This window comes from Garra rufa, chromosome 22, assembly GCF_049309525.1.
Source record: "Garra rufa chromosome 22, GarRuf1.0, whole genome shotgun sequence".
NCBI lineage: Eukaryota > Metazoa > Chordata > Actinopteri > Cypriniformes > Cyprinidae > Garra > Garra rufa.
This window is the reverse complement of record NC_133382.1, coordinates 21,227,174-21,254,944: the sequence shown is the minus strand read 5'-3', so window position 1 is coordinate 21,254,944 and position 27,771 is coordinate 21,227,174. Positions and strand designations below refer to the sequence as shown.

The window sequence follows — 27,771 nt, the reverse complement described above, 5'->3', positions numbered from 1 at the left end:
CATATTACTAATCAAAAATTAAGTTTTGATATATTTACAGTAGGACATTTACAAAATATCTTCATGGAACATAATCTTTACTTAATATCCTAATGATTTTTGGCACAGAAAAAAAATTGATAATTTTGACCCATAAAATGTATTTTTGGCTATTGCTACAAATATACCTCAAATAAGCTCTTATTTGTACAGTCAGTAATTTGGAGAATCCCTAGTATAGCAAATCAAAATTTTGAAAATCACAAATACACATTTACTCAGAGAAAAATAAATGTTCAATGCTACGTCAGGTTTATGGTGTAATGATACTTAGGGTTAAACCCCAATGAATTTATTGAGACCCAAGCCAAGGGACATCCACACTAATGCCCCAATTAACACTCCCAACACGGCTGGAGTGCTGAGGCTATTAGCGAAGACAACAATATACCCCATCCAGCAGGCTGCTGGCTGACACCTTAACCTAACCTTATCTCTGACAAACACACTGCATCTATTTCACAACACTCGGAGCCTCAAAAACAGCCTCGTTCGAACATTGACAATAAATGGAGCCGGGCGAAACGCGGCAGCGAGGAAAAAGACAGGCTAGCCTTTTCCATCCCTCCAGTGGCTGAGGTTAAGATTCTTTGGACTGAGCCGAGAAGCTTTTTTCCACGCAGTCAACTGAAAGTGTTCTGTATTTACTGCCCTCTGAAAAATTATCACTGACCACCATTCTCCCCCAGTGCTACTGGAGAAAGTGATGCAGAAAGTGGGGATCATTGCTACTCACCACCAGATGGGATAGCCTCCAAGCACCCGAGAGCTGGACAACCACATGCACATGAGATATCCAACCAGGTACAAATCCATGAGGTATGTCTTGTGTGGATGGAAAATGTCTATTGATCAGTACATAGAATTCCTAGAGAGGGGCTGAAAATTAAGTCCCAGCAGACGGATGCTTAAGAGAATAATTAGCAATATTGGGGTTTAAATGAAGGCAAAAAAAAAAAGTAAAAATAAAAAATTCTCCAGGGTTTGCTGCTTCTTTGAGTTGGGTGAGGAAAGTGTGTGTGTCCCAGTAGTTAGGAGAGTAAGTGTCTCTTTCACACACTCGCACACACGCTCCTACTCGTCCTCTGATTCCCTCCCTCTCACTGAGGTTCTTCCCTAAGGTACATATCTTTTTCTCTCCCCACTTTTTTCCCCTTAGGATCATCAGGGCCAATATTAGAGAGAGAGAGAGTGAGAGAGAGAGGGGAAAAAAACGACAAGCGAGGTTTGGAGATGTCAGCTGGCAAGCCAATCACAGAGCATGGCCTTAGGTTACGCAAAAAAAAAAATTATTATTCCTGCCCATCTGTCAATCATGCACCACCCCCTGGTAATGTAGCAAAGAAAGAAAGAGACAGAGGGAGAGAAAGAGAAAGAGAGAGAGAGAGAGGAGGCTGGGAGGGAATAAGAATGAAAGGGTGTCACCACTGAGTTTCGGAGAGGTAGATTTGTCTTATTAAGATCTACATTGTCTGTATTAACATCAAGGAAACCCAGCTGTTCCAGAGTCGGGGCCTGCTGACGGCATCGGGGAACGTCGCCTCCGTATTTTAGCACGCCGTGCCCCGAACTAATTGTTCCGGATGCGTGTGCGTGCACATGCATTCACACGTTAGGAAGAATTTTGTCTTGGAGAATTTTGATGGCCGCGTCCTCCCCTTGTGACGATGGGACACAAAGGGAACACAATAAAAAGCCGTAAAAGGTGGTGTGGCAGGGCCAGGCATGCAGTGTTCTGTGCCCCAGTGGCCCAAAGGCAGCACATTTTACATAAACACTATTGTCATTCGGATGGGATGAGGGCAGACGCCACTGAGAAAGAGACAGCACTAAAAGATGACAATGCATATATAGCCTCTGTTTTAGGCTGATCTAAAATGCCGGGACAGAGTTGAACTTACAATGGTTTCAGGTATAAATACTGGAGACTTGGGTAAATATTGCATTCAAATGTGTGGATTTCCACTCAAAACTAAGAATAAATCCGAATTTTGAAGAGAGAATTGAGAGTTAGAATGCAAATGTAACAAAGCAGGATTAAATTCAAATTTAAACTGTGAAGTGACTTAAAAATAGTTTCTTTAAAAGTTTTAAAAAGTTTTAAAAGCTTTAGAGTTGGTTAATAGGACTTCATAGATAGATGGCCAATTCACTTCAAATTCCAGTTCACAATCAAAAAAACATTTTCACATAAGTGCCCACCTCTTTCCAGGAATGCTTAATTTGTGTTATTGTCCGGTATTCTCTTGCCTGGCTGTGGTTGGATAAAACTCTCCTCGAATCCAGCGATCAAGGACAGACGCCTGTGTTTCTGTTTATCTGCTAGTGCATCTATCTGTCTCACTCACAGCAGGGACATGGACTGTGCGCAGCCACCACAGGAGCTGAAGAGAGACACTGACAGCTCTGACCGTGGTCTGGAGGTCATATTTCCATTGCCCCGTTCTTTGCCTTTATTCTCCCACATCAAAAGGGTCAGAGCTGTGCTGCAACTGCACTTCGAAGGGGTCATTCTGACATAAACTGCATCTAACAGGATGCTCCATCCCTGATCTGATTAGATATGAACCTGTTAGACCGCAGGTTACATAGACGTTTAGCATGTGTTGCGTTCCCGACATCGAGAAAAAGATCTGCTTTCCATCAGCTGCATTTTGCCTAGATCAGCGGTTTGATTCTGCATTCTTAAAGAGTGACAGACGCGGATCTGCTCGCCAGGATTGGCTGGGAAAACCTGATCAGAGCGTAATTTACGAGCGGAGGCGAGGAACGGTCTGTGGTCGGCATCTCGACAACAGCGAAACCACATTTCCCAGGTCAAGGCCGTAAGGCCGCGACACAACGGACCGGCTGGAAATGAGCTTACGATTAGAATCTCAAGGACTCGAACCCCAGCGTGCACCGCAACGGTGTGAAGCCAGGACAAAAGCCAGAGATGCTTGACACAGCTACAGTACAAACAAGACCGTTCCCTCCTAGCATAGCCATTGTGCTTCGGAGGAAGTCTTGATTCTCGTATCAATCGCACTTAATGAATTTACTGAAGTGGGCCCTAGAGCATGGAAATGAAGTGCACTAGCAGATCAATGGGAATAAAGAGACTCGCCTGGAGCTTTGACCTCTGGGTCAGGAGTCTCTCATCCTCCCTCATTAAGTCATGTTTGTGGACACTCCTGCTTTTTATTAGGGCTAGGCTAATACATCACCCTACACACCCACAAAGTAGCCCCTATAATCTGGGAAAGAGACCCTTTTGGCTTCCTGTGAGTCGATGGAAGATGGAAGGATGGCGTTCTGTAAATTTTCGATTCGACCAACATAAAGAAATGCTTGATTGGAAAGTGACTTTCTTCTTCATTATGTACCTGTTTTGCCTGCGAACGTTCACCGAAAGTCGCTAATGCGACCGCACCTTTAACGTTAGCTTTATCCGTATGTGTTTGCTAGCAGCATGCGTAGGGACTGCAGAGACATACACAGAGGACCCCTGTGGTGCGGGTTTCTAAGGCGACCCGAAAACGGCCGTAACCAGGTCCGGCTCTTTCTCAGGCTTTCCCTCAAAGAGGGACATGTGTACACCCCCACTATCCCTCTCACACACACACACACACACACACACTCACTCAATCCGGACAGTGTGGCCGGACACAGGCAAGCAATAAAACCTGGATTAGCGGAGCGTTCACACTTAACACTAGAGTGAGAAAGTTTCTTAACACGCCCAAGCCCACCCTCTCCTCACACATGTCTCTCCTCTCTTTCATTCCCTCCATCTCTCGTTCTTTTGTGTCTGCGTCTCTCCACCCTCCTCTTCCTTTGGCCCTTTCTCTTCAGCATTTCATTGTTTGTTATTACCATGTTAGAGATAAAGGAGGTCTGAGGAATTAGCTTGTTCTTACAGTTGCAGAGAAAATCCGCTTAAGTCCGCAACCCCCAAATTTGCGGTACCCAGAAGCCCCTGCTCTCGGGATTTAACTAGAATGCGTATCTTTGTGGTGGGGGGAAAAAATCATTTTGTAAGGTGCCAACAGGGCTGAGATGGAGCAGTCCGACCCGTCTCCGGGCCCCCGTCCCCGCATCATGTCCTGGAAATGGGTGCATTTGTATAATATCACTGCTTTTGTCCCTACTTTGTAAGCTGGGGACAAAGCCGAGACACTCCTCCCGCCCTCCCCGCTCATCCCCCCCAAACAAACCTTTTTCATTAGAGCAGCAAACACTTTCCCCTTCAATAGTCCTGATACCACGCATCATCCCCGGCATCTCCGCAGGACTCGGGCACTTTAAAGCGCCTCTCTTCTCTCAGGACACAGAGCTTGCTTAATTAAACCGCACTTAAGCCGGACAATAAGCCTTCGCGCAGGTCTGGGCGAGCCCGCCGAGAGTATTCATGGCCGTCGTAAAGCGAAAGCCGCGAGAGAGAGAGCTATATGCCAGATACTTTGTTCACACAAGATGAAGAGTCAACAGCCACCCCCACGCCATTTCTCTCCTAATAACCACCTTTAGAAAGGCTCGGTCCCTGCACAATGCTTCTCCTCTCCCCTCCTCTCGCTCTCAATCACCCTCCAGGACAATGCCTAAAGCTCCGCAGCCCCCCAGGACCCTCGGCCCCACAACAGACACTTCTTTTATTGAAATTCTTTGGTGTTCTAATCCTCAGCTTCCTCTATAGGACAATAATGGAGTGTCAGTACTTTAGCTTTTTCCAGTGTGGCTATCATTAGACCGGCTTGGGTCACAAGCCCTCTCTTCCTCTTCTCTCAGGTTTGAAATTATTCTTGACTCAGGGTTATTGAAGCTCCAAAATGAATACATTACCAGGGCATATTGCATATTTCGGGGTACTGTTATCCTTGCAAAGCACGACGCCTGGCACGCATTCTTAAGCAAATATCAAATCAGACGCGAGAAGCGTAGACCGTATTTATTTTCAGAGTGTGACAGTCCAAACCCCAGGCCCCAGATGATGATATTAGAGTTTTGAATGAATGGATTTTATTTTGAAAAAGGGAAGTGGAAATAATGTCACTTGTATGTGTTAAATATGACATTTGGGGATGGAAGGTTTGTCTATGTCAGTCTTAAAATGTCTTTTAGCTAAGTTTTCACAGGATTCAAATATACCTCAGACTGAAAAAAGGTTCTTACCATGCTTTCTTAAAGGGTTAGTTCACCTAAAAGTGAAAAATCTGTCATTAAGTACTTACCTTCATGTCGTTCCAAATCCGTAAGACCTTCATTCATCTTCGGAACACGAATTAGGATATTTTGAATGGAATCCAAGAGCTTTCTGACCCTGCATAGACAGCAACGCAATATGTCACAGAACTCTGGGCCTTGAACATGGTAGTTTGGTTGCTATGCAGGGTCAGAAAGCTCTCGGATTTCATACAAAATATCTCAACTTGTGTTCCAAAGATGAACAATGGTTTTTAATGGGTTTGGAACGACATGAAGGTGAGTAATTAATGACAGAATTTTCATTTTTGGCTGAACTATCCCTTTAAATGGTTGGTTGAAAGGGTTGTTCTTGTGCATCAAGCAAGTATGGTTCAGCATCCATGTGTACCATATTTAATGTGCTATACATGTGTGCTGGTCATTATGTATGAATGAAAGCCTATATTAAGTCTTTATGCAGCTTCAAACTTTTTGAAACATCAGTGTTTTGGTAGAATGGACCTCTTTGGAGGGAATTGGAGGGACAGAAATCTAATAAAAAATACCTTAATTTGTTTAATAAAGATGAACAACATGAGGTTGAGTAAATAATGAATTTCCAATTTTACGTAAACCATTCCTTTAAGATGTTTGACTGCTTTCATCTGATAATAAGGGATAATTAACTTAAAATTTAAGATTCTGTAATTTACTTAGTCTTATACACCAAAAAGCACAACATCATAAACATCAAATGCATAAAAGTAATCCATATGTTTCAGTATTCCGAAGCCATTCAGTAGTTTAATATCAGAAAAAAAAAATTCTGTAGCTCTTGCATTTATGTAGATTCAGATGGCACATGTAATTCCAAATTTTTCACCAACAATGGCAAATATCATTGCCTCTTAAATTTCAGTCTATTTCTGACACAGAGCTATCATATATTTTTTTAGAAGACTTGAAATTTAGTGCATGGTTTGTATGAACTGCTGTTATGGTTCTTTTATGGTGTGTTTTTGTCTTGTTGTCTGTCTACCTTATTTTTCAATGAGGAAGCAAGCTGTTTCTGGTAATGCGTGAGACTTCCGGTTCATAAGCCTCTGTAGGGAAATAGCAAGAAGAATAACAAAGTGCAGTAAATGGTAAAACTGTTTGTACAAACCGTTGTGTTCATAATTAAGACAATACATTAAAACAATATGGTATCAAGAAGCCAAACGAGCTGTTTTGCACAGCTAAGAACAACTGGAAGCGGATGACACAGGAAGCCCGACACTTATAAGGTGGATAGAAGTATTAGGTTTTGAACGTCAAAAGGGTGAGTACATTCTGACAGTATTTTCATTCGTTATCCCATTAAGATGTCTAGCTACTGTCACTTGAGTATTAAGAAACCATGGTGAGATCCTTCTTAATTTGAGGTTTATTAGAATCCTTTACTGTCAGAAAAAAAGGTATTTTTCGGGCGCATTTGTCAAACTCTGCTCCTTGAGGTCCACTGTTCTGCAGAGTGCAGCTCCAAGTTTCTAGTAATCCTTTACTTTGTTGAAAAAACCAGCATATGCTGGTTAGGTATGTTTTGAAGCATGGCTGCTGGTTTAAGATGGTCCTGAGCAGGAGCTAGTTGCTTAGGACTGGTTTAGGACCAGCTTAAACCAGCTCATGACCAGCGAAGGAGCAGCTTAAACCATCTCAAACCAGCAGCCATGCTTCAAAATATACCTAACCAGCATATGCTTTTTTTTTTTTAACAGGGTAGACCTTAATTACCTGGATCAGGTGTGTTTAATTGGGGTTAGAGCTAAATTCTGCAGGACAGTGTCCCTCCAAGAACTCAGTTTGACACCCCTAATTTAGGGGTACAACAGCGTGTAACTTGGTCCAAACTTGGTCCTGGAGGGCTGTTGTCCTGCAAAATTTAGCTCCAGACCTAATTAAACACACCTGAACCAGCTAAGCAAGGTCTTACTAGGCATACTAGATTCTAGAAACTTCCAGGCCAGTATGTTGAGGCAATTTGGAGCTAAACTCTGCTGGACAATGACCCTCCAGAACTGAGTTTGGACACCCCTGGAGAGACATCCAAAATGAAGTGCTGGGGATTCTCAGGACTAGGATTCATAACCACTGCCCTGAGGTGCATATTACTGCCTTAGAGTATTACTATGAATGATTTAGTGGTGAATAAGGTCATTTTGAGGCAACTTTCCCAGTGACAAACTGTTGTACCCTATTTTTGGACGTTTTTTGGAAGTGTTGACGTCCATGGTGACAGCCATTAACTACTGTACAAGTTACTCTTTTTTACAACGGATCCCCAAACCTGTTTTTGTACTAATTCATCACTTAAATATACAATTCAAAATATATAAGGTACATGTATTTGCTAACAACACAAAATAAACGCATGAGTTTTTATAAAGCAGTAAACATTAAAGCTGTAGAATATAGTAAGGATGTAGTATGTAGTCAAAATTAAACCTGACTCAATTCAGTGAGTATAAACGATCTATTCTAGTGAGACAAAAACATAAACAATGTGTTCATACTGACATCTTCTGGTTACCCTCAGTACTGTCACACACTTATCTAAGAAATTGCTGTTAAAATTATTCTCTATGTAGAGACTGCAGATCGTCTTACATGTCTTATTAGCATTTGTTGTATCATACATAATTTCATTACAATGAGTTGAAACTGCTGTGCTTCTTAAACCTCAATATCTTGTTACATTTATTTGGGAAAAGTGGAATCTGCATGCTAACGTGTTTTTAAAAGCAGGAATAGGTTGAGATTGGCTTGAAATATTTTAGGCATGCAGCTGAGGAATGTTCCAAATTCTAGTTAAAAACCTCTGGGGCAAATATGCGTACGTGTGTAAGAACATGAACAGTCAGCGTAACTTTCGTCTTGTATAATCTCTTATATATTCCCTGAGCGGTTGTCTTCCGTAAAACGAACAGTAGTAATTATGGAAGCTTCATGCTTCTATACACTTTATGAATTTCATAGACTCATTCTAGTTGTCAAAAACCTCAAAGCAGCATCTGTTAAAAGTATAAGTGAATTACAAAATGAAAATAGCCACAGTTTAGCCTTTTTTTTTTCAACAAAATGGCAATTTGATCTCATCTGCAGCGATTTACTCTGCATAAAGTCATCATTTAAAGGTTAATTAATGTCACAAGCATGTGTCCCTCGGGGGACAGAAAGACACAATGCTGCTGCAATTCTATAGGAGTCTAAATGTAATCTTGTCTTTAGCTTCCAACAGGCTCAGATCCAGCTGAAGGAATCACATCACGTTGCGAAACATAAATCTTCGGGCCTAAGGGTTGCATTGTTAAAGAATATCAGAGTAGCATGTTCTGAGCTCCAAGATATAATTTAACAGCTTTTAAAATGTAGTAGCTCCCCGCCAAGAGCATTGTAACAGCAAGGGAGTGAAGACCACAGTGCTTTGAAGTTGTGTGCGTTTGCTACGGTTTAATCATCAGTGAAGGCGCTCCCACGTCATTCAGACACATGGCTCAGGTTTCAGTTCCTACAGGGCAAAATGACAGAGTTTGTGTAGCAGAGCTGATATTTCACACATCTTTGGCCCAGAGACTAAATAGCTTCTTTTAGAAGCCTATTAGTGGCCCTACAGCCTATTAGTGCCCTTATAGCATTAGCTTCACATTATGCAACATGAAAGAGGAAGGGGTCATATCACAAGACTATCACAGTAATAAGATGACTACATGAAGATACTTGGTACAAGTTCTTCAAATATAGCAGTTTTAAGTCAATCTAGTAGCTTTTAAATTATGCAACAACTGTAGAACATCCTCAGTTTTTCATAGTGTTTGTCTTGTTTTAGGTGACTGAGATGTGGTAACATCTTAAGCTTTAGAAAAACATCATTTGACCTTAAAATGATAATTTGTAACTATGTCTAAAAGCAGATGTCTGTCTTTTTTGTCTTCTGAAAATAATGAACATATTATAGAGGGCCACTATTATTATTTGGGTCCAATTCACGCTATTAACAAACCATTAACTATGACTTTTTCCTCAAATAACCTCTTAATTTGCTGGTTATTAATAGTTTGTAAGGTAGTGGTTAAGTTTAGTTATTGGATTAGGGACGTAGAATATGGTCATGTGTAATAACTGCTTTATAAGTACTAATAAACAGCCAGTATGTTTATAATAGGCATGCTAATAAGCAACTAGTTAATAGTGAGAATTGGTCCCTATACTGAAGTGCACACTTTTATTGATGGTTTTACAAAATTAGAGATTAAATTGTAATCATACATGACAAAAATATTCTGTTTTCAAATTAAATTAACCTTCACAAATCAGTCATAGTTTATAAAAATGAAATGATATAAATTATTTTCATATACACTACCAGTCAAAAGTTTTTTAAACACTAAGATTTTTTTTAAAGAAGTCTCTTCTGCTCACCAAGCCTGCATTTATTTATCTATCAGCAAAAACAGTAACATTTTAAAAGTATTTTTACTGTTTAAAATAACTGTTTTTTTATTTTTATTTATTTTAAAATGTTGAGTACAGCTGAGTACTTTTTTTTCAGGTTTCTTTGATGAATAGAAAGATCCAAAGATCAGCATTTATCTGAAATAAAAAGCCTTTTTAGGAATGAAATTCTAGAAATTAATGCTTTTATTTAGCAAGGATGCTTTAAATTAATCAAAAGTGATGATAAAGACATTTATAATGATAAAAAAGATTTCTATTTCAGATAAATGCTGTTCTTCCTAACTTTCTATTGACCTTAAAAAAAATTCTACCCAGCTATTTAAATATTTAATATTAAATTTTATATATTTAAATATTTAATATTAAATTTTATATATTTAATATTACATTTTTATATATATATATATATATATATATATATTTTATATTTATATAAAAAAAATGTATTTTATATTTATATATTTACATTTATATATATATATATATATATATATATATATATATATATATATATATATATATATATATATTTAATATTTAGAAAATATTCTCAAACAATGAGTAAACTCTTTACATGAATAATAATAATAATAATAATAATAAAAAAACTACAAAAATAAGTCATGAAAGCTTTCCAATGTGACCCGATCATAACCTTCATAAAACAAACTAAAAAAGTTAGGAAGAAAAAATCTGTTTGTTTTAATAGCAATAAACCCAGAAACACCTATGAAATTACATTTTCCCGTACACATTAGAAATTAAAAAAATAATTTATGAATTACCCCTGAATATAAAACCTGACACATAATAATTTAATCCCATACCCTTCCCGACACTTTACTGATCAATCTCACATGTTTAATCTTAAATAGTTAAGCAATGCAATATATGATGTACAGTTGCAATCGAAATTATTCAACCCCCTTGACCTGCAAGACGTTTTGCTGCAGAGAACAAAATTTTGTGAAAACAATTCAACAAAGGCATCAGTACACTAGTAGAGAAAGTTTATTCATACACATTTGAGTAATTTTAAGAATGTAAGTTGATGACTAATGAAAGAAAATTAAGTTGGCTCTAAATGTTCATGTTCAAAATTATTCAACCCCAAAAGTAAAACCTGGTGCAGAATCTTTTATTCTTTAAAACTAGCAATAAACACTGCTTGAAAGTATTTAGAAGCTTCTGTCACCTCTCTACTGCAATCTTGGCCCATTCCTCGCCCGAAAAAGCTTTTAGACCACTGATAATCTTTAGTTTCACATTGCTACTGCTTTCTTCAAATTCAACCAAATATTTTCAATGAGAATTAAATCTGGGAACCAAACCTCTCTCGGAACCAGTAGTCGACAGCTGGAACATCCGTGGGTTCCTCCGTCCAGGGAAACAGCAGTGGCTGAAAACCGAGTATGCACTGAAAGGGGGTCAATCCAGTAGTATCCTGACGTAAGGAGTTTTGTGCATACTCGGCCCACGGGAGGAACCTGCTCCAGCTGTGTTGGTCAGCAGAACAGTATGACCGGAGGTAACGTCCAAGTTCCTGGATCTTTCTCTCAGTCTGGCCGTTGGTCTGAGGGTGGTATCCTGAGGAGAGATGAACAGACACACCAAGTGATTTGAAAAAGGCCTTCCAGACATGAGAGATGAATTGTGGACCCCGGTCCGACACAATCTCTTCGGGGAGACCAAAGTGACGGAACACGTGCTGGAAGAGTAACTCAGCGGTGTTCATAGCCGTGGGGAGGCCTGCCAAGGGGATGAATTTGCAGGATTTAGAGAAACGATCCACTACAACCAGCACGCAGGTATTTCCTTCTGAGTTGGGTAGGTCTGTCACGAAGTCAACCCCGAGGTGGGACCAGGGTCTCTGCGGGATGGGTAGTGGTACCAGCTTTCCTGTGGGCAGATGACGTGGAGTGTTAGAAGTGGCACAGACTGAGCAACCTTGGACGTACCTGATGACATCCCGAGTCATACTGGACCACCAGTACCGAGATTGAATGAGCGAGAGGGTCCGCCTGCTACCTGGGTGTCCAGAGCCCGGAGATTGATGAACTGTGTCCAGAAGGTGTTGACGCTGGGAGCTGGGCACGTAGATCTTACCTTCTGGACACTCCGGCGGAGCAGGCTCTTGGAGGGTGGCTTCTTGGATCCAGGTGTCGATGTCCCACTGGATGGGGCTAACAATGAGATCCGTGGGGATGATGTTATCGGGTTCCATGGTTGTATCCTGAGAGAATTGTCGGGATAACGCATCTGCCGGTATGTTCTTGGATCCGGGGCGGTAGGTGATTTTGAACTGGAAACGGGTGAAGAATAGCGCCCTTCTGGCCTGGCGAGGGTTGAGGCGTTTAGCTTCTCGCAGGTACTGGAGGTTTTTATGGTCCGTGATGATGGTAAACGGATGGTTAGCCCCTTCCAGCCAGTGGCGCCACTCCTCCAAGGCGAGTTTGATGGCAAGCAACTCTCGATTTCCTACATCATAGTTTTGCTCCGCCGGAGACAGTTTTCTGAAATAATAAGCACAGGGATGGAGCAGAGTGGACTCACCAGCTGCTTGTGACAGCACTGCTCCGACGACGATGGTGGATGCATCTACCTCTACCACAAATGGCAGATCCGGGTTGGGATGATGGATTAGTGGAGCAGTGCTGAAGATCTTCTGTAGCTGATGGAAGGCTTCGTGGGCAGAGTTGTTCCAGACCAGGTGTTTCGGTCGACCACGAAGGAGGGAGGTCAAGGGTGCAGAAATGATGCTGTAATCCTTGATAAACCGGCGGTAGAAGTTTGAGAATCCCAGGAATCGTTGGAGTTCCTTGACTGTACTGGGTTTGGGCCATGTCAGAATGGACTGCACCTTATCGTGATTCATCTGCACACCCTCGGGACTGATGTTGTAGCCTAGGAACTGGATGTTGTTCTGGTGGAACTCACACTTCTCCAGCTTAAGGTAGAGTTGATGTTGCCTGAGCACCTGGAGGACCTGACGGACGTGCTGGCGATGTTCGGCCTGGTTCCGCGAATAGATCAAAATGTCGTCAATATAGACTACAAACTTATGGAGAAATTCCCGGAACACCTCGTTCATAAACGTTTGGAAGACAGAGGGACTGATGGACAAACCATACGGCATAACCAGATATTCGTAGTGGCCAGCAGGTGTTATAAACGCTGTTTTCTACTCGTCTCCCGCACGAATACGAACGAGGTTGTAAGCACTCCGCAGGTCCAGCTTAGAGAAGATGTGAGCCCCACGGAGTTCCTCGAGGGTGGCAGGTACGAGTGGAAGAGGGTATGGTTGTTGGATGATCTGTGTGAATTAAGCAGACGATAGTCAATACAGGGACGGAGACCTCCATCCTTCTTACCCACGAAGAAGAAGCTAGAAGCAGCTGGTGAGGTGGATTGACGGATGAATCCTTGCTTCAATGCTTCCTGGATGTACTCCTCCATCGCCTGGCGCTCCGGGTTGGACAAGGGATAGATACGTCCTTTAGGTAGTTGAGCACCAGGTAGCAGGTCGATAGCACAGTCCCATGGCCGGTGAGGAGGAAGTTGGGTGGCAGCTTGCTTACTGAAAACGTCCTCGTAATCTTGATACTCCGCTGGGATTTCCACACTGCTTACTGATTCTGGACTTTCAATCCTGGTAGCTGTGATGGTGAGAGGAGCACTAACGGGGTTTGGTATTCTGGTAAAACAATTCTTCTGGCAGTGGTTACTCCACCTGATGATGTCACATGGATCCCAGCGGAGTTCAGGATGGTGACGATGTAGCCAAGGGCGACCGAGAATGATGTCCACAGTGGAGTTCTCCAGTACCAGAAATTTGATCCGTTCTTGATGAAATAATCCTACTTGAAGAGTGATGAATGGTGATGAAAACCGGATCCGTCCACGTCCAAGTGGTTTTCCCTGGATGGTTTTAACTGATAGTTCAGGGTTATGGCGGCGACGTTGTAGATGAAGGATATCTATGCATTCTTGTGAGATGAAGTTTCCCGAAGAGCCTGAGTCAACCAGAACAGATACACAGAGAACTTAATCAGCGGTATGCAGTTGAACAGGTAAGAGTGTCAGATGAGCAGTTTCAATATCCGATTGTATGGTACTCACCACTGGACGTGGGGGTCTGACGGGACAGGTGAGTAAGAGATGGCCAACTTTCCCACAGTATAGGCAAAGCTTATCCCTTAGGCGACGTTGGCGTTCAGACCAGGAGAGGCGTGTGGTGTCGAGTTGCATGGGTTCTGGTACTGGAGAGCAAGCTGCCACCACAGCGGGCTGAGGAGCGGTTTCGGAGTGCTGGCAGGCGGCTAGGCGCTGGGATACCCGTGTGGCTCGTTGTAAGAAAGTCTCCAATCCAATGTTATCATCATAGATGGCCATGGCGACGCGGATGTCAGGATTGAGACCATAATGATAGGCACCCAGCAGTGATGTCTCGTTCCAGCCACTAGCCGCCGCCAGCGTGCGGAAATGCAGAGTGTATTCATGGATGGAAGAAGAACCTTGTTGTAGTCGGAACAGCTGATCAGAGACGGTGAGAGTATCGGTAGTGGTACTGAAAACCTCAGAAAAATGACATGTAAATTGTTCAAAGGATTGAATTAAGGGTGTGTTGGCCTTCCATATGGATTTGGCCCATTGTAATGCCTTTCCGGTAAGTAATGAGATGATAAATGCTACCTTAGACTCCTCCGTGGGGAATTGTTGTGGTTGCATCTTGATGTACAGTTGGATTTGAAGAAGAAAACCGCTACACTCAGCCGCTTCACCTGAAAACGTGTTGGGTAAAGCCATGGGACTTCCTGAGGCAGATGGCGGTGGGAGAGATGTTGTGAACGCCGCTTTGAAGGCTTTGATGAGTTCGATGAGCTGATTAGGTGCGGGTGATTCCTCGTTGTCCATTATTTTGTAGTTCTGATCTTCTGTCACAGCATACACGGAGACAGAGACGGAGGTAAGTATAAAATGTAAGTTGAAAGTTTATTAACAGGTTTGGTAAGAAGACAGTTGCAGATATCGTTGTAAGTATGCTTATCTGAATAGTGGCAGTGTTCAGTTGAATCGATCCAACAGGATAAACAGCAGGCATAGAGTCCAACTCTGTGGGAACAAGAGCGTGCGATCGCATGGATGTGATCTGTAGATCAGACAACGAGGAGTGAACCAGTCCGGGTATTTAAAGGGGTGAGGTAATTGAAATCAGGTGCGCTAGAAGTCAGGAGATTGTGATCGTGTGTACGTGACTTCAGTGGGCGTGGTTGGTGGATCTGGTTGTGGTAGAACTCTGACAGTGTTCTTCTGCTTACAAGTTTTGCCTTTTTTTGCACTAGACATACTGCTGATCAATGGGTCCAAAAAGTTCCAGTTTGGTCAGATCTCTCTATGAAACATTCTTGCAGAACTCCACAGGTCTATCCAAATGAATTTTAGGATGTTCAAGTCGGTCTTTTTGTTCTTCTTGGTCAAGAGTGGTATTTGGCAAGATGCCTCAACATGAAGGCCATACTTGTCTTGTGTTCATCTTATACTCTGCATTGAAATGTTTTTCCTCCTTTCATTGGGTCATCTTGCAAGTCTTTGGCTGTACATTGCAGGTTTTTCTCAGTTTCTCTGTTCAAACATTTTATGATATTGTGCTTTTTTGTTCAACACCCTCAAAGGTTTTCTGGTAAAACACACTTTAAACTAAAGAATAATGCTGCCAGCATTGTCTAGGAACTTTTAAATGTCTTGAGAATCTTCATTCAGCCTTAGACTTTATAATATAATAAAAAATTTCTTCTCTACAGCTTTTGTGAGAGCTCTGTTGACTTTACCATATTTGCTACTCAACTTCAGCACATGCATGGACTAACTGTATGTATGTGTAACAGCTCAAGCTCATTCTGTTTTTAAATAGTGTTTCTAAAGGCTTTATTGTGTTTTAAGACAATTTTGTTCCCCACCATAAAAAATAACTGACTAAAAAACAGCAATGTTGAACAGGGGTTGAATAATTATGACATAGTTGTGTTATTAAAAAATCCTATAACTCAAAAACATTACATTATATATTGACATTATCACTTTTAATTTACCAGTAATCTGTTATAGATGCAAATTTTATAAAGTCCTGCATCTTCCCAAAAGCTTGTGTTTGTAAAGTATTGCAGTCACTGGGGGGTTGAATAATTTCGATTGCAATTGTACTTAAAGAGACAGTTGAGGAAAATAAAAATCCTGCGACTATTTACTCATCCTCATAATTATTCATATCAACTTCTTTATGTCTTTAAATCAAGAAGAATGTTAAAGACTATAAAATGTGAACTTGTATGGTGACTCAGTTTCTAACATTCTGTCTAAGTTATCATTTAGTGTCTGAGAGAAGAAAATGAGTCATGCAGTTTTGAAACAACAAAAGGGAGAGTCAGTGATGACAGAGTTTTCATTTGGTGAACTAATACAAAGAACGCATTGCAACCTTAATAACGGAATGCAAAGTATCTAGTGTTGTTGTGAAATTACGTTACAGTTCAGCTCAGCTCAGCTTGATTACAAAAACAGACATTTGGGACTGCTACAGTATAAATATTTCGTTTAAATAAACTACCATACCCACAAATCTCAGTATTTTTGCATAATCGTCTAATCTCTCTCACTAGCACTTTCTGTGACGTTAAAGGGGGCGTGAGCCTTTTCAGCAAATTATCAACGCATCGAACCCTGATTGGACTACATCCTCCACGTGACTCATATCATCCAATCAGCGGTAATCCCGATGAATACATTTCCATCTTTCTAAAGGTGAGTTCTGAAAAATGATGACGTGAAACGATGAAGTCTTGCTGTGTTGTCACCATCTGTTTGCACAGGAACAAAGTGCTTCAAAGCAAACATGATGAAATAAACAGACGTGTCAAGTTTCTTAAAACGGCAAGGCTGCATGACATAAGGGCTCCAGAACGGAAGATATACCGATAACGTTCACGAAACGGGGAAATAGCGCTGTTATTTTTTCGTAAGTACTTGCTGTGAAGTTTCTGCGTGATTCGTGAAGACTCTATCTTGCGCAATAGTGTACAGTAAGTGACCCATGCTGCGTCCCGCTTATTATTTTAAATAACAACAATTGAGCAGTTTCAGAAGTTGTGTTGAATCTCCACACTCTGCATACTGATGCTTATCTTTAGATTTTGTTTTAGGACTTTTTATAGTCCATGCGTCTTAATGTCAGTGAACGTAATGCAATTTCATATCCATATGTTCATTTACACGTGTTTCTTGTGTCTGACAGTAAGTGCGCAATAGTTCAGAGAGGATGAACGTGGGTACGGCGCACAGTGAGGTTAACCCAAACACACGAGTGATGAACAGCAGGGGTATATGGCTCTCCTATGTGCTTGGCATCGGCCTCCTACACATCATATTGCTCAGCATACCCTTCGTCAGCGTGCCTGTGGTCTGGACCCTCACCAACCTCATCCACAACTTGGTAAGAGCTGCTAAATGACATCAGGCTAGAAAGTGCATGTGCTAATATAAATGTAGTTCACCATATTACGTATTTAGGTTAGTGGTTGTTGTTTTGCTAAATTAAGTGATCAAACACAGTACCAAAATTGTTTAGAATAAAAAAACTACCAAAATTATCCTTAAATCAAGCTCTAAATATATATTTAAAATGACTGAACTTCATAGGCTCAACATGGGATATTGACTGAATAGGAAAATGTCTATGGTTTCATGCAGTAATTCATTATACAGAACAAATTGTGCTCAAACCGTCTGTCTGCACTACAAGTAAATCTATTTTTATATAGTTTGGATATACTTTTATATAAGTTTTCAATACTATTTTATATACTTTTAATGTAGCTTGTTTATGGTTTGCCATTTATCTAATTAGACTAGTGACTTTGTATTTTGAATTTATAATATTTTTTAATATGTACATCCAGCAAAAGATGTGTGAAGCGTTTGTCCTGCTGTTTACAAGTTGGTTATTCATATGTGACCCTGGACCACAAAACCAGTCATAAGGTAAAATTTTTTACAAAACTGAGATATATACATCATATGAAAGCTCAATAAATAAGCTTTCTATTGATGTATGGTTTGTTAGGATAGGACAATATTTGGTCGAGATACATCTATTTGAAAATCTGGAATCTAAGGGTGCAAAAAACTCAAAATACTGAGAAAATCACCTTTAAAGTTGTCCAAATTAAGTTCTTAACAATGCATATTACTAATCAAAAATTACATTTTGATAGGTCTACAGTAGGAATTTTACAAAAAATCTTAATGTAACATGATCTTTACTTAATTTCCTAATGATTTTTGACATAAAAGAAAAATCAATAATTTTGACCCATACAATGTATTTTTGGCTATTGCTACAAATATACCCCAGCGACTTAAGACTGGTTTTGTGGTCCAGGGTCACATATATACACTGACAGTCAAAAGATTTTTAATGTTTTTTTTTTTTTTTAAAGAAGTCTCTTCATTTATTTGATCCAAAGTACAGCAAAACTTTTTGGAAGATTTAAAACAGCTGCTTTATTTTTGAATCTGTTTAAAAATGTAATTTATTCCTGTGATTTCGACTGAATTTTTAGCCTCATTACTCCAGTCTTCAGTGTCACATGATCCTTCAGAAATCATTCTAATATTCTGATTTGCTGCTCAAAAAAACATTTATTATTATGATTATATTAAAAACAGCTGATTAGAATTTTTTCAGGTTTCCTTGATGAATAGAAAGTTCAGAAGAACAGCATTTATCTGAAATAGAAATGTTTTGTAACATTATAAATGTCTTATCATAATTTCTGATCAATTAAATCATCTTTGCCAAACAAAACTATTGATTTCTATAATTTCTTTTCCAAAAAAATAATAATATATGTATGTAGAATTATTGTTTCAAAAGCTTTTTTTTTTTTGATAAATGCTGATCTTTGGATCTTTCTGTTCATCAAAGAATGCTGAAAAATGGACTCAACTGTTTTAAATACTATTAATAATAATAATAATAATAATAATAATAATAATAAATATTTGTTGATCAGCAAATCAGCATATTAGAATGATTTTTGAAGAATTATGTGACACTGAAGTCTGGAGTAATGATGCTGAAAATTTAGCTTTGATCACAGAAATAAATTACATTTAAAAAAATATTTAAATAGAAAGCAGTTATTTTAAATAGTAAAAATATTTCACAATTTTACTGCTTTTGCTGTACTTTGGATCAAAAAAATGCAGGCTTGGTGAGCAGAAGAGACTTCTTTAAAAAAACATTAAAAATCTTACTGTTCAAAAACTTTTGACTTGTAGTGTGTTTTGCTTTCATAAAGGCCTATGCTCTTTGTTCATGATAACTATAAGTTTTGATTAACTTTTAAAATTCTGTGAGAATAGCGAAGTCCACAGCTATAATGATAATGACACAGAGGAATAATATAATATATTTTGAATCGCTTTAATTTTTCTTCCTGCTAATGAACAATAAAGACATTGACAGCCAGCCAGAATCCACCTGACTTTAGCATTTAGAGTGGTAGGTGACATAACTAATTAAAAAAATGTAACATTATCATGCATTAATGTGAATGCTAAAATAGTTACTGTTATAGATAGCTTTATAATAATAGATCTTGGTGTGAACAGGCCTTGACTACAGTGTAAACAGTAGCATTGTTATTTCCTGCTGTCACAAACCGTAACAGATCTGCAACCCGTTTTGGCTCACAGTCTGCCAATAGAAAACCATTGTGGTAGTTTCATAGTGTAAACGTAGCTTAGATGCTTTCTTAAGAACTTCATAAGACGCAGACGCTTAAAATAATCATTTGTTTTGTGACAGTCCCCAGCTGCAGAAACTCTGAAACGGCAACATTTTTCTTGCTGAATTTTGGCCCGTTCAGTTGCTGACTCCAGGTTCTGTAATTTCAGCCCGTGTTGGACTAACAGAGCCCTCCTGTATCGCCTTTCTTAGTCGTCCTGCTCCCAAAACGGATCAGCTCTTGCTGTTGTCCTAAGAGTTTCACAACATCTGCTGATAGAGCTATGAAGAATTGTACCAAAGGTCATGATGTTCTGTGACTGTCTTTTCTGCCTTAGTGCATGTATATCTTCCTACACACGGTAAAAGGAACGCCGTTCGAGACTCCGGATCAAGGAAAGGCCCGGCTTCTGACCCACTGGGAACAGATGGACTATGGGGTCCAGTTCACCGCCTCTCGAAAGTTTCTCACCATCACCCCTATTATACTGTAAGAGTGTTTGCCTTTACTCTGTGCTGTTAGAAGCTTCATTCTGCCTGTCACGCTAATTTGTCCCTTTTAGTTGTGTGCTGCACACGCACTGGGAAGGCTTTCACAGCTTGCTCTGCATGACCATGAACAAGAGGCAGTGATGCTGACTTCCTGTGGTGTCTGCTGGCAAGGAGAGCCGGATTTAGAAACAGTTAGTCAGTCAGTCAGTCAGGTCATTGCTCTACTGTTTTGTTCTGTCTTGTGTCTTCTTCTCTCATATTAGGAAGGGTATATCTGTCAGTCACAGTGAGGGATGAGGATTTATCTTGATTTTATTGCTGTTCTTACTGGTAAAATGAAACAGGAACTCAAAAACCTTTAATTTTTATTTTAAAATGTGCTTAGCTTTATTGTAAACCCATTCGATGTATTTCAGAGTGACACAAGATATTTGACAAAAAAAAAAGTGAGAGAGACTTCCCTGTTGACAAAACCTGCTGAAACCAGCCTAGTTTGCTGGTCTTAGCTTGTTTAAGTTTAGATGGTCGTTCAGCCTGACCAGCAACAGAAAATAACTTTAAACCCCTCTAAAAACAGCCAACAGACCAGCCTGACCAGTCTGAGAGGGCAGTTGAAATAAACAAATTTGTTTTCAGCTGGGATCATTTGAGACATGGGTGGTGAAAAGTGGGCATTACATAGTAGCAGTGTTGTTTTATTATTATTTATATACTATTATAGTGTTTATTAATATTTCTAACAAAATTTTGCCATCTTTTCTATTTTTCTTTTAATTAGTTACTAATTTAAATTAGTTGCCAAAGCAAGTTTGTTTTTCCATTTAATATTAACATTTCAATGTATTCCAGCTCAAAACAAAAGCATCTATAATGTACAGTGAGGAAAAAATTATTTGATTCCCTGCTGATTTTGTACGTTTGCCCACTGACAAAGAAATGATCAGCCTATAATTTTAATGGTAGGTTTATTTAAACAGTGAGTGACAGAATAACAACCAAACAAACAAACAAACAAAAAAAAGTTGATTTGCATTTTTGTATTTTAATGATTAAAATACTTATTTTAATCATTAAAATACAAAAATGCAAATTAAATCCCCTATCAGTTGGCAAGATGTCTTTCTCCCAAGTCACTTTTATACAGGTAATGAGCTGAGAATAGGAGCACTTTCTTAAAGGGAGTGCTCCTAATCTCAGCTTGTTACCGGTATAAAAGACACCTGTCCACAGAAACAATTAATCAATCAGATTCCAAACTTTCCACCATGGCCAAGACCAAAGAGCTGTCCAGGGATGTCAGGGACAAGGCTACACAAGGCTAGAATGGGCTTCTAGAACATCACCAAGCAGCTTGGTGAGAAGGTGACAACAGGTGATGCGATTATTTGCAAATGGAAAAAACACAAAATAAATGTCAACCTCCTTCGGTCTGGGGCTCAATGCAAGATCTCACCTCGTACAATTTTAATGATCATGAGAACAGTGAGGAATCAGTCCAGAACTAAATGAGAGGATCTTGTCAATGATCTCAAGGCAGCTCAGACCATATTCACCAAGAAAACAATTGGTAACACACTACGCCATGAAGGACTGAAATTCTGCAGCACCCGCAAGGTCCCCCTGCTCAAGAAAGCACATGTACAGGCCCGTCTGAAGTTTGCCAATGAACATTTGAATGATTCTGAGGAGAACAAATTTTTTGAGGTCTTTGGCATCATCTCAACTCGCTATATTTGGAGGAGGAGGAATGCTGCCTATTACCCCAAGAACGGCATCATAAAACATGGAGGTGGAAAGCTTTGAGGGAAAGTTTTTCTTCTGAGGGGACAGGACAATTACACCGCATCAAAGGGACTATGGACGGGCCATGTACGGTCAAATCTTGGTTGAGAACCATTGAAAATGTGTTGTTGATGGGTATTCCAGCATGACAGTGACCCAAAATACATGGCCAAGGCAACAAAGGAGTGGCTCAAGAAGAAGCACATTAAGATCCTGAAGTGGCCTAGCCAGTCTCCAGACCTTAATCCAATTGCCAAACGTCAGCCTCAAAACCTTAATGACTTAGAGAGGATCTGCAAAGAGGAGTGGGATAAAATCCCTCCTGAGATGTGTGCAAACCTGGTGGCCAATTACAAAAAAATGTCTGACAGCCAACAAGGGTTTTTCCACCAAGTACTAAGTCATGTTTTTCACTCATTAAAATGCAAATCAGTTTATATCTTTTTTTCGAAATGCAATTTTCTGGATTGTTTTGTTGTTATTCTGTCTCCCACTGTTTAAATAGACCATTGAAATTATAGACTGATCATTTCTATGTCAGTGGGCAAATGTACAAAATCAGCAGGGGATCAAATAAGTTTTCCCCTTACTTTAACTGGTAAGGTAATGCATTACTTTTTAAAATAAGTAGCGCCAGTTACTTTGTTTTCCTATTTATTGATTGCCTCTATTGTATAGTTGTGAATTTACATTTCCTTCAGCCTGAGGCTTATTGATTTCACTTTTGTTGTGAAAATTTTCCAAAAAAATAGAACTTTTTTTTAAATTAAAAACAAACAAGCAAGCCCAGCCCTGATGCAATTTAACGCAAAAGTAACGTAATATTGTAAAATTATGTCAGTACACTCTGTAAACAAAAATTAAATTACAGCATGATACTGTATATGTAGTTTACAGTTGTGCTTCTGTAAAAAAACAGAATGTGGCTGGCAACGAAGCTACCAGTATTATACTGTAAATTTACAGGGAAAAGTTTTACAGTGTATCTGTTCATTATGTAAAATCCGTTACATCCTACAAAACAATCATTCTGGCAATGAGACAAACACTTCTACAATATTACCACAGGCCTACTATTAATACTGAAGTCCGCTGGTTTCATTTTGCAGTAAATACAGTCTCTAACTGAGGTTCAAGATGATGACAGTTGCGTTTGAATGAAACGAGAGAGAGTGTGAGAGAGTAATATGAAAGACTTGAAGCAAAGCTTCGGCCTCAAAAACCCGGATGAGCTGTATGTTATTTGCCATTACTGCTGAAAACAGTTGTTATTGGGGAATAACAAACCTTGAGAATGTTGCGGCTGACCAATCAGAATCAAGTATTCCAGAGAGCTTTGTAATAACATTATCTAATAGCCTGGAGTTGTATAAAAAAAGGATTTTCATTAAATAAATATATTGTATTATATTATATATTGTAGATAAACTGTTCTTTCTGCACCATACTAGAAATGTACATTAAGAAATGTTCTCATTTTATATTAATTATAATCATCTTTTTATATACATGTATGAAAAGCATTCTGTTGCAGCATGAGGAAACCACATCCTGTGTTTCCATTAGATGCAGTCTCATGCTGGGCTTGCTTGAGCAACTTCTGTGGCGTCTCTGCATCTGTGCATCTCATGTTGCTATCTGACTTGATCTTGTCCTTGTCCTTCCCCTCCACAGGTATTTCCTGACCAGTTTCTATACAAAGTATGACAGGGTTCACTTCATCATCAACACCATTTCGCTGCTCACCGTGCTTATCCCCAAACTGCCTCAGTTCCACGGGGTCCGTCTCTTTGGAATTAATAAGTACTGACGAGGCTTTGATCTTCAGCACAAGAGGATGTGTGGCCACTTACCCTGTGGAAATAAAAAAGGGGGAAGTTGCTCTGCTGCTTAGCGGTCAAAGTGGCCGAAAAAATCTGCTACGGTATCACTTTTATTGATGTTTTTTGTATAACATTTAGTAGAAACAAACACGTTTGTAGAACCACCAGCAGAATGCAGCAAAAGAGGGTCTCTGGAGATGCTAAGACAGCATTATGTATGTCATTTGGACCCGTGTGTTGGATTTCAGTCACTTTGGCAGAATTGCTGCATTGATGCGATGAATCAGATGGGTCAAAATAGGCTGGTTCATCATCTCTCTTAACTGTTTAGGGGGCCTGAGTCAGCACGCCCCTATGTTCAGCACAGGGTGTTTAGAAAGAGAAAAAGGTACTTGTTTTCTGAAGAAAGTGTACAAGGCTATTTTTAGCCCAGGTGCAAAAGACTGGCTTCAATCCCATAATTGGACAATGTCACCCTGTCCTGATAACTTTTGCCAGACCTGTATTTCATATTTTTAGATTTAAAACACAACTAGTTGAATTTTTATATATGCTCAACCTGTTAAAATGTTTTATATGTCATATGTCGGTTCCATTGCTACATACAGTATCTAGTGTTTTTTCCAGAACCCTAACAGTCACTCTTTTATAACATGCACTTAATATTGAATAACCAAATCGGATGCATGGTAATTAAAAACCTGTAAGAGTGGCTTCAGATGGGGAGAACAGTTGCAAGGGAATATTGGACTGGAAAAGTTTTTTCGCCAAGAGAAAAACTGCAGTTTAACTGTGCATGTGACCTTTGGACCGTAATTTTGTTGGACTCTTGTGCACAGCTCTTGCATTTCATATCTAGGTCTGAGTGATAATAGATTAAATGTTAATGCAGTTTGTTAAGGTACAGAATATTTCTGTGTGAATGTGAATAAGATGTCTAAGTGCATATCATTGTCTCAAAAAGGCAGTAACTGAAACAGATTTTTTTTTTTTAAATGAGCAATTTAAAGCAAACTTGATTTTGATCATGATCTAAAATATCTGATTTTAGTTTTGACCAAATACAGTTGAGGTCAAGTGTACATACACCTTGCAAAATGTTAATGATTTTACCAAAGTAAAAGGGATTATACAAAATGCATGTTAATTTTTTATTTAGTACTGTCCTGAATAAGAATTTCACATAAAAGATGTTTACATATAGTCCACAAGAGAAATGACCTCATTCAAAAGTTTACATACGCTTGATTCTTGTTACCTAAATGATCCACAGCTGTTTTTTTCTGTTTTGTTTAGTGATACTTGTTCACAAGTCCCTTGTTTGTCCTGAACAGTTAAACTGCCTGCTGTTCTTCAGAAAAATCTTTCCGGTCCTATAAATTCTTAGTTTTTTTTTTTTTTTTTTTTTTTTTTTTTTTTTTAGCATTTTTGTGAATTTGAATGCAACTATTACAGAAGGTTCAAACACCCACTGATGCTTCAGAAGGAAACATGATCATAATTTGAAGATCAGGGTAAATTTTACTTATTTTGTCTTCTGGGAAACATGTAAGTATCTTCTGTAGCTTCTGAAAGGCAGTACTAAATGGAAAAAATATATATTTAACCAAAATAAAAAAATTGTACACATTTTCCCTCTGTTCAAAGATTTACACCCCTGGCTCTTAATGCATGTGTTTCCTTTTGAAGCATCAGTGAGCGTTTGAACCTTCTGTAATAGTTGCATATGAGTCCCTCAGTTGTCCTTAGTGTGAAAAGATGGATCTCAAAATCATACAGTCATTGTTGGGAAGGGTTCAAATGCTGAAAACCAAAGAATTTGTGGGACCGGAAGGATTTTTCAGAAGAAGAGCAGGCAATTTAGCTGTTCAGGACAAACAAGGGACTCATGAACAACTATTACTAAACAAAAAACACAGCTGTGGATCATTCAGGTAACAACACAGTATGTAAACTTTTGAACAGCATCATTTTTATAAATTCAACTTTATATTTTCTCTTGTGGACTGTAGGTAACCATCTTTAATGTAAAATATCTTATCCAGGTCAGTACTAAATAAAACATAACATGCATTTTGTACAATCTCTCTTATTTTGGTAAAATAATTAACATTTTGCACATTCTGCAAGGTGAATCTAACATATGTTGTTACTGCATTTTGTCTTTAAACAGTATTGACTGATGACGGGCCCTGTGATTTGCATTTTGCATGACAGTACTATGAGCATAATTTCTATTGTCTTAATTTTTGTACCAAAAAGTTATATTGGAATGATGTATGGTCTGTGACTAACCCTACAGATATTCCTAGTACTTACCAAGCGAAAAAAAAAAGGTTGCTTTGAAAATGACATTGCTTGTTTATTATCTTATACAGCATTTCATTGTCATTCTTAGCAGCAGTTTATTATATTGGTGTCTCATATATGCTTAGTTTGACTTTGTTTTATTGCTGCTCTCTCTTCAATGGTATGGATTGTGAAACCAGTAATTCTGCCGACGTGGAGCAACGCCTTTTTAGCAGATCAGTTGACCTTGATCTATATTTGTACTTATCTTAGTTTGCTTTGCAAGTCATATTATGTGTTTTCAGCATTTTGTGACAGATTGTTGACATGATCAGTATTTGCAACATAAACTGTGTTTTGCAAATAGCTTTATTACAGTCGATGATTGCTTCATAATTGAGGTGTTGACAGGGTACATTTCGCAATCGTGCATGATTGCCAGGGCTAATACTATGTGAAAATGATTTTTACTGTTGATCATTTGTTTATCAGCGGGGCTTCATTTCTCATAATTTGCAGATGTTGTGTCTCTCATTCAGCTGGTTTCATCAGTTGTCACTAATGGTATGTTCCCTGAAATAAAATTTTGGCCCATGCTGTATTAGCTACATTTACACTGATATATAACCATGCCTAGTCTTTTAGTTAAAGGATTAGTTCACTTCCAGGATACAAATTTCCTGATAATTAACTCATACCAAGATGTTGCCCATGTCGCCGAAGATGTTCTTGTCTTTCTTTCTTCAGTCAAAAAGAAATTATGGTTTTTGAGGAAAACATGGCAGGATTTTTCTCCAAATGGTGGCCTTCAATGGGGGTTAAAGGTCGAAAATGCAGTTTCAGTGTAGCTTCAAAGGGCTCTACACAATCCCAGCCAAGGAATAAGGGTCTTATCTAATGAAACGATCTGTCAATTTTTAAAAAAAAAAAAAAAAAATTAAATGTGCACTAGCTGGACTTTGCATCACGTTATCATGTTGGAAAGGTCACGTATAGGCGGAAATACAGACACATTTTTACAAAACAAACGTGTAAAGACGGTCAAATGCCTTTTAAAAAGGTAAAACAACGATATTGTTCACGATTTTTGAAGTTAGAGGAGAAAATGAGATGGAGTTTTTCTCTGTACCATGCCTTTTTGAACCAGAGTACACAACTAACTTACCACACGTGACCTTTCCAACGTGATAACTTAAAGGATAACTATTGCCAAAACGCAACCTGGCCTGTTTTTTTTTTTTACTGTAAAAGAGACAAACATATATCTAAAAGCATAATTACGACAAACGAGCCGTTTTTGAGATTGACTGTGATTTCGTTTTGTTTTCAATGGCCGGTGAATGGGAATACTAGGGGCATAAATTTAAGTGCTTCAAAATCGATATTTTTATAACACTAAGAAGGCTCGACACACCATGAAACTTTGCTCAAAGTATCGCCTGGGTCTCTACACATGAACTCGAGCATTGAGAACATTGTTTGTGTACACAGAGTTTACTAAAAAAAAGGTTTTGAACAACTCACTTACACTGTTTGGGTTTCCGCTCGCAGCCATCTTGCCAGTCAAGAAGTGTCGATCTCCGAATGCGAATGAATGGACTCCATAGGACGAAATATTAGGCTTATATGAGGCTCTTTTTACAACTAGAAGGTTAATATTGTTTTTCACTTGCGACAAAACAATGAATTAGCCATGCATTTATATGGAAATATGCTTTAGGAGTTATCCATCCTCGCGATCGGAGATGGACACCTCTTGACTGGCAAGACGGCGAGCGGAAACTCAAACAGTGAAAGTGAGTTGTTCAAAAACCTTCTTTTTAGTAAACTCTGTGTACACAATGTTCTTAATGCTCGAGTTCATGTGTAGAGACCCAGGCGATACTTCGAGCAAAGTTTCATGGT

At 39.1% G+C, this 27,771-nt stretch overlaps 2 protein-coding genes across 3 annotated transcripts in view; one reads left to right on the top strand and one right to left on the bottom strand.

The window, feature by feature from the left end:
* Positions 1-855, bottom strand: part of wnt3 (wingless-type MMTV integration site family, member 3) — a 41,999-nt gene extending 41,144 nt beyond the window's left edge. Inside the window, exon 1 of the mRNA XM_073827853.1 lies at positions 776-855. Within this exon, the coding sequence (XP_073683954.1) occupies positions 776-855 (80 nt within the window). The remainder of the gene's footprint in view (positions 1-775) is intronic.
* A 15,541-nt stretch (positions 856-16,396) lies between these two features.
* ormdl3 (ORMDL sphingolipid biosynthesis regulator 3) lies at positions 16,397-27,124 on the top strand. 2 transcript variants are annotated; one of them, XM_073828544.1, is made up of 4 exons: positions 16,397-16,772; positions 16,985-17,182; positions 19,819-19,970; positions 23,429-27,124. In XM_073828544.1, the coding sequence occupies exons 2-4, from the start codon at positions 17,009-17,011 to the stop codon at positions 23,562-23,564; spliced, it is 462 nt and encodes a 153-aa protein (XP_073684645.1). In that variant the 5' UTR covers positions 16,397-16,772; positions 16,985-17,008; the 3' UTR covers positions 23,565-27,124. The 2 variants fall into 2 exon arrangements, with proteins under 2 accessions (XP_073684645.1, XP_073684644.1); XM_073828543.1 differs by having other exon boundaries at positions 16,403-16,708; positions 23,429-27,123.
* Positions 27,125-27,771: the final 647 nt, after the last annotated feature.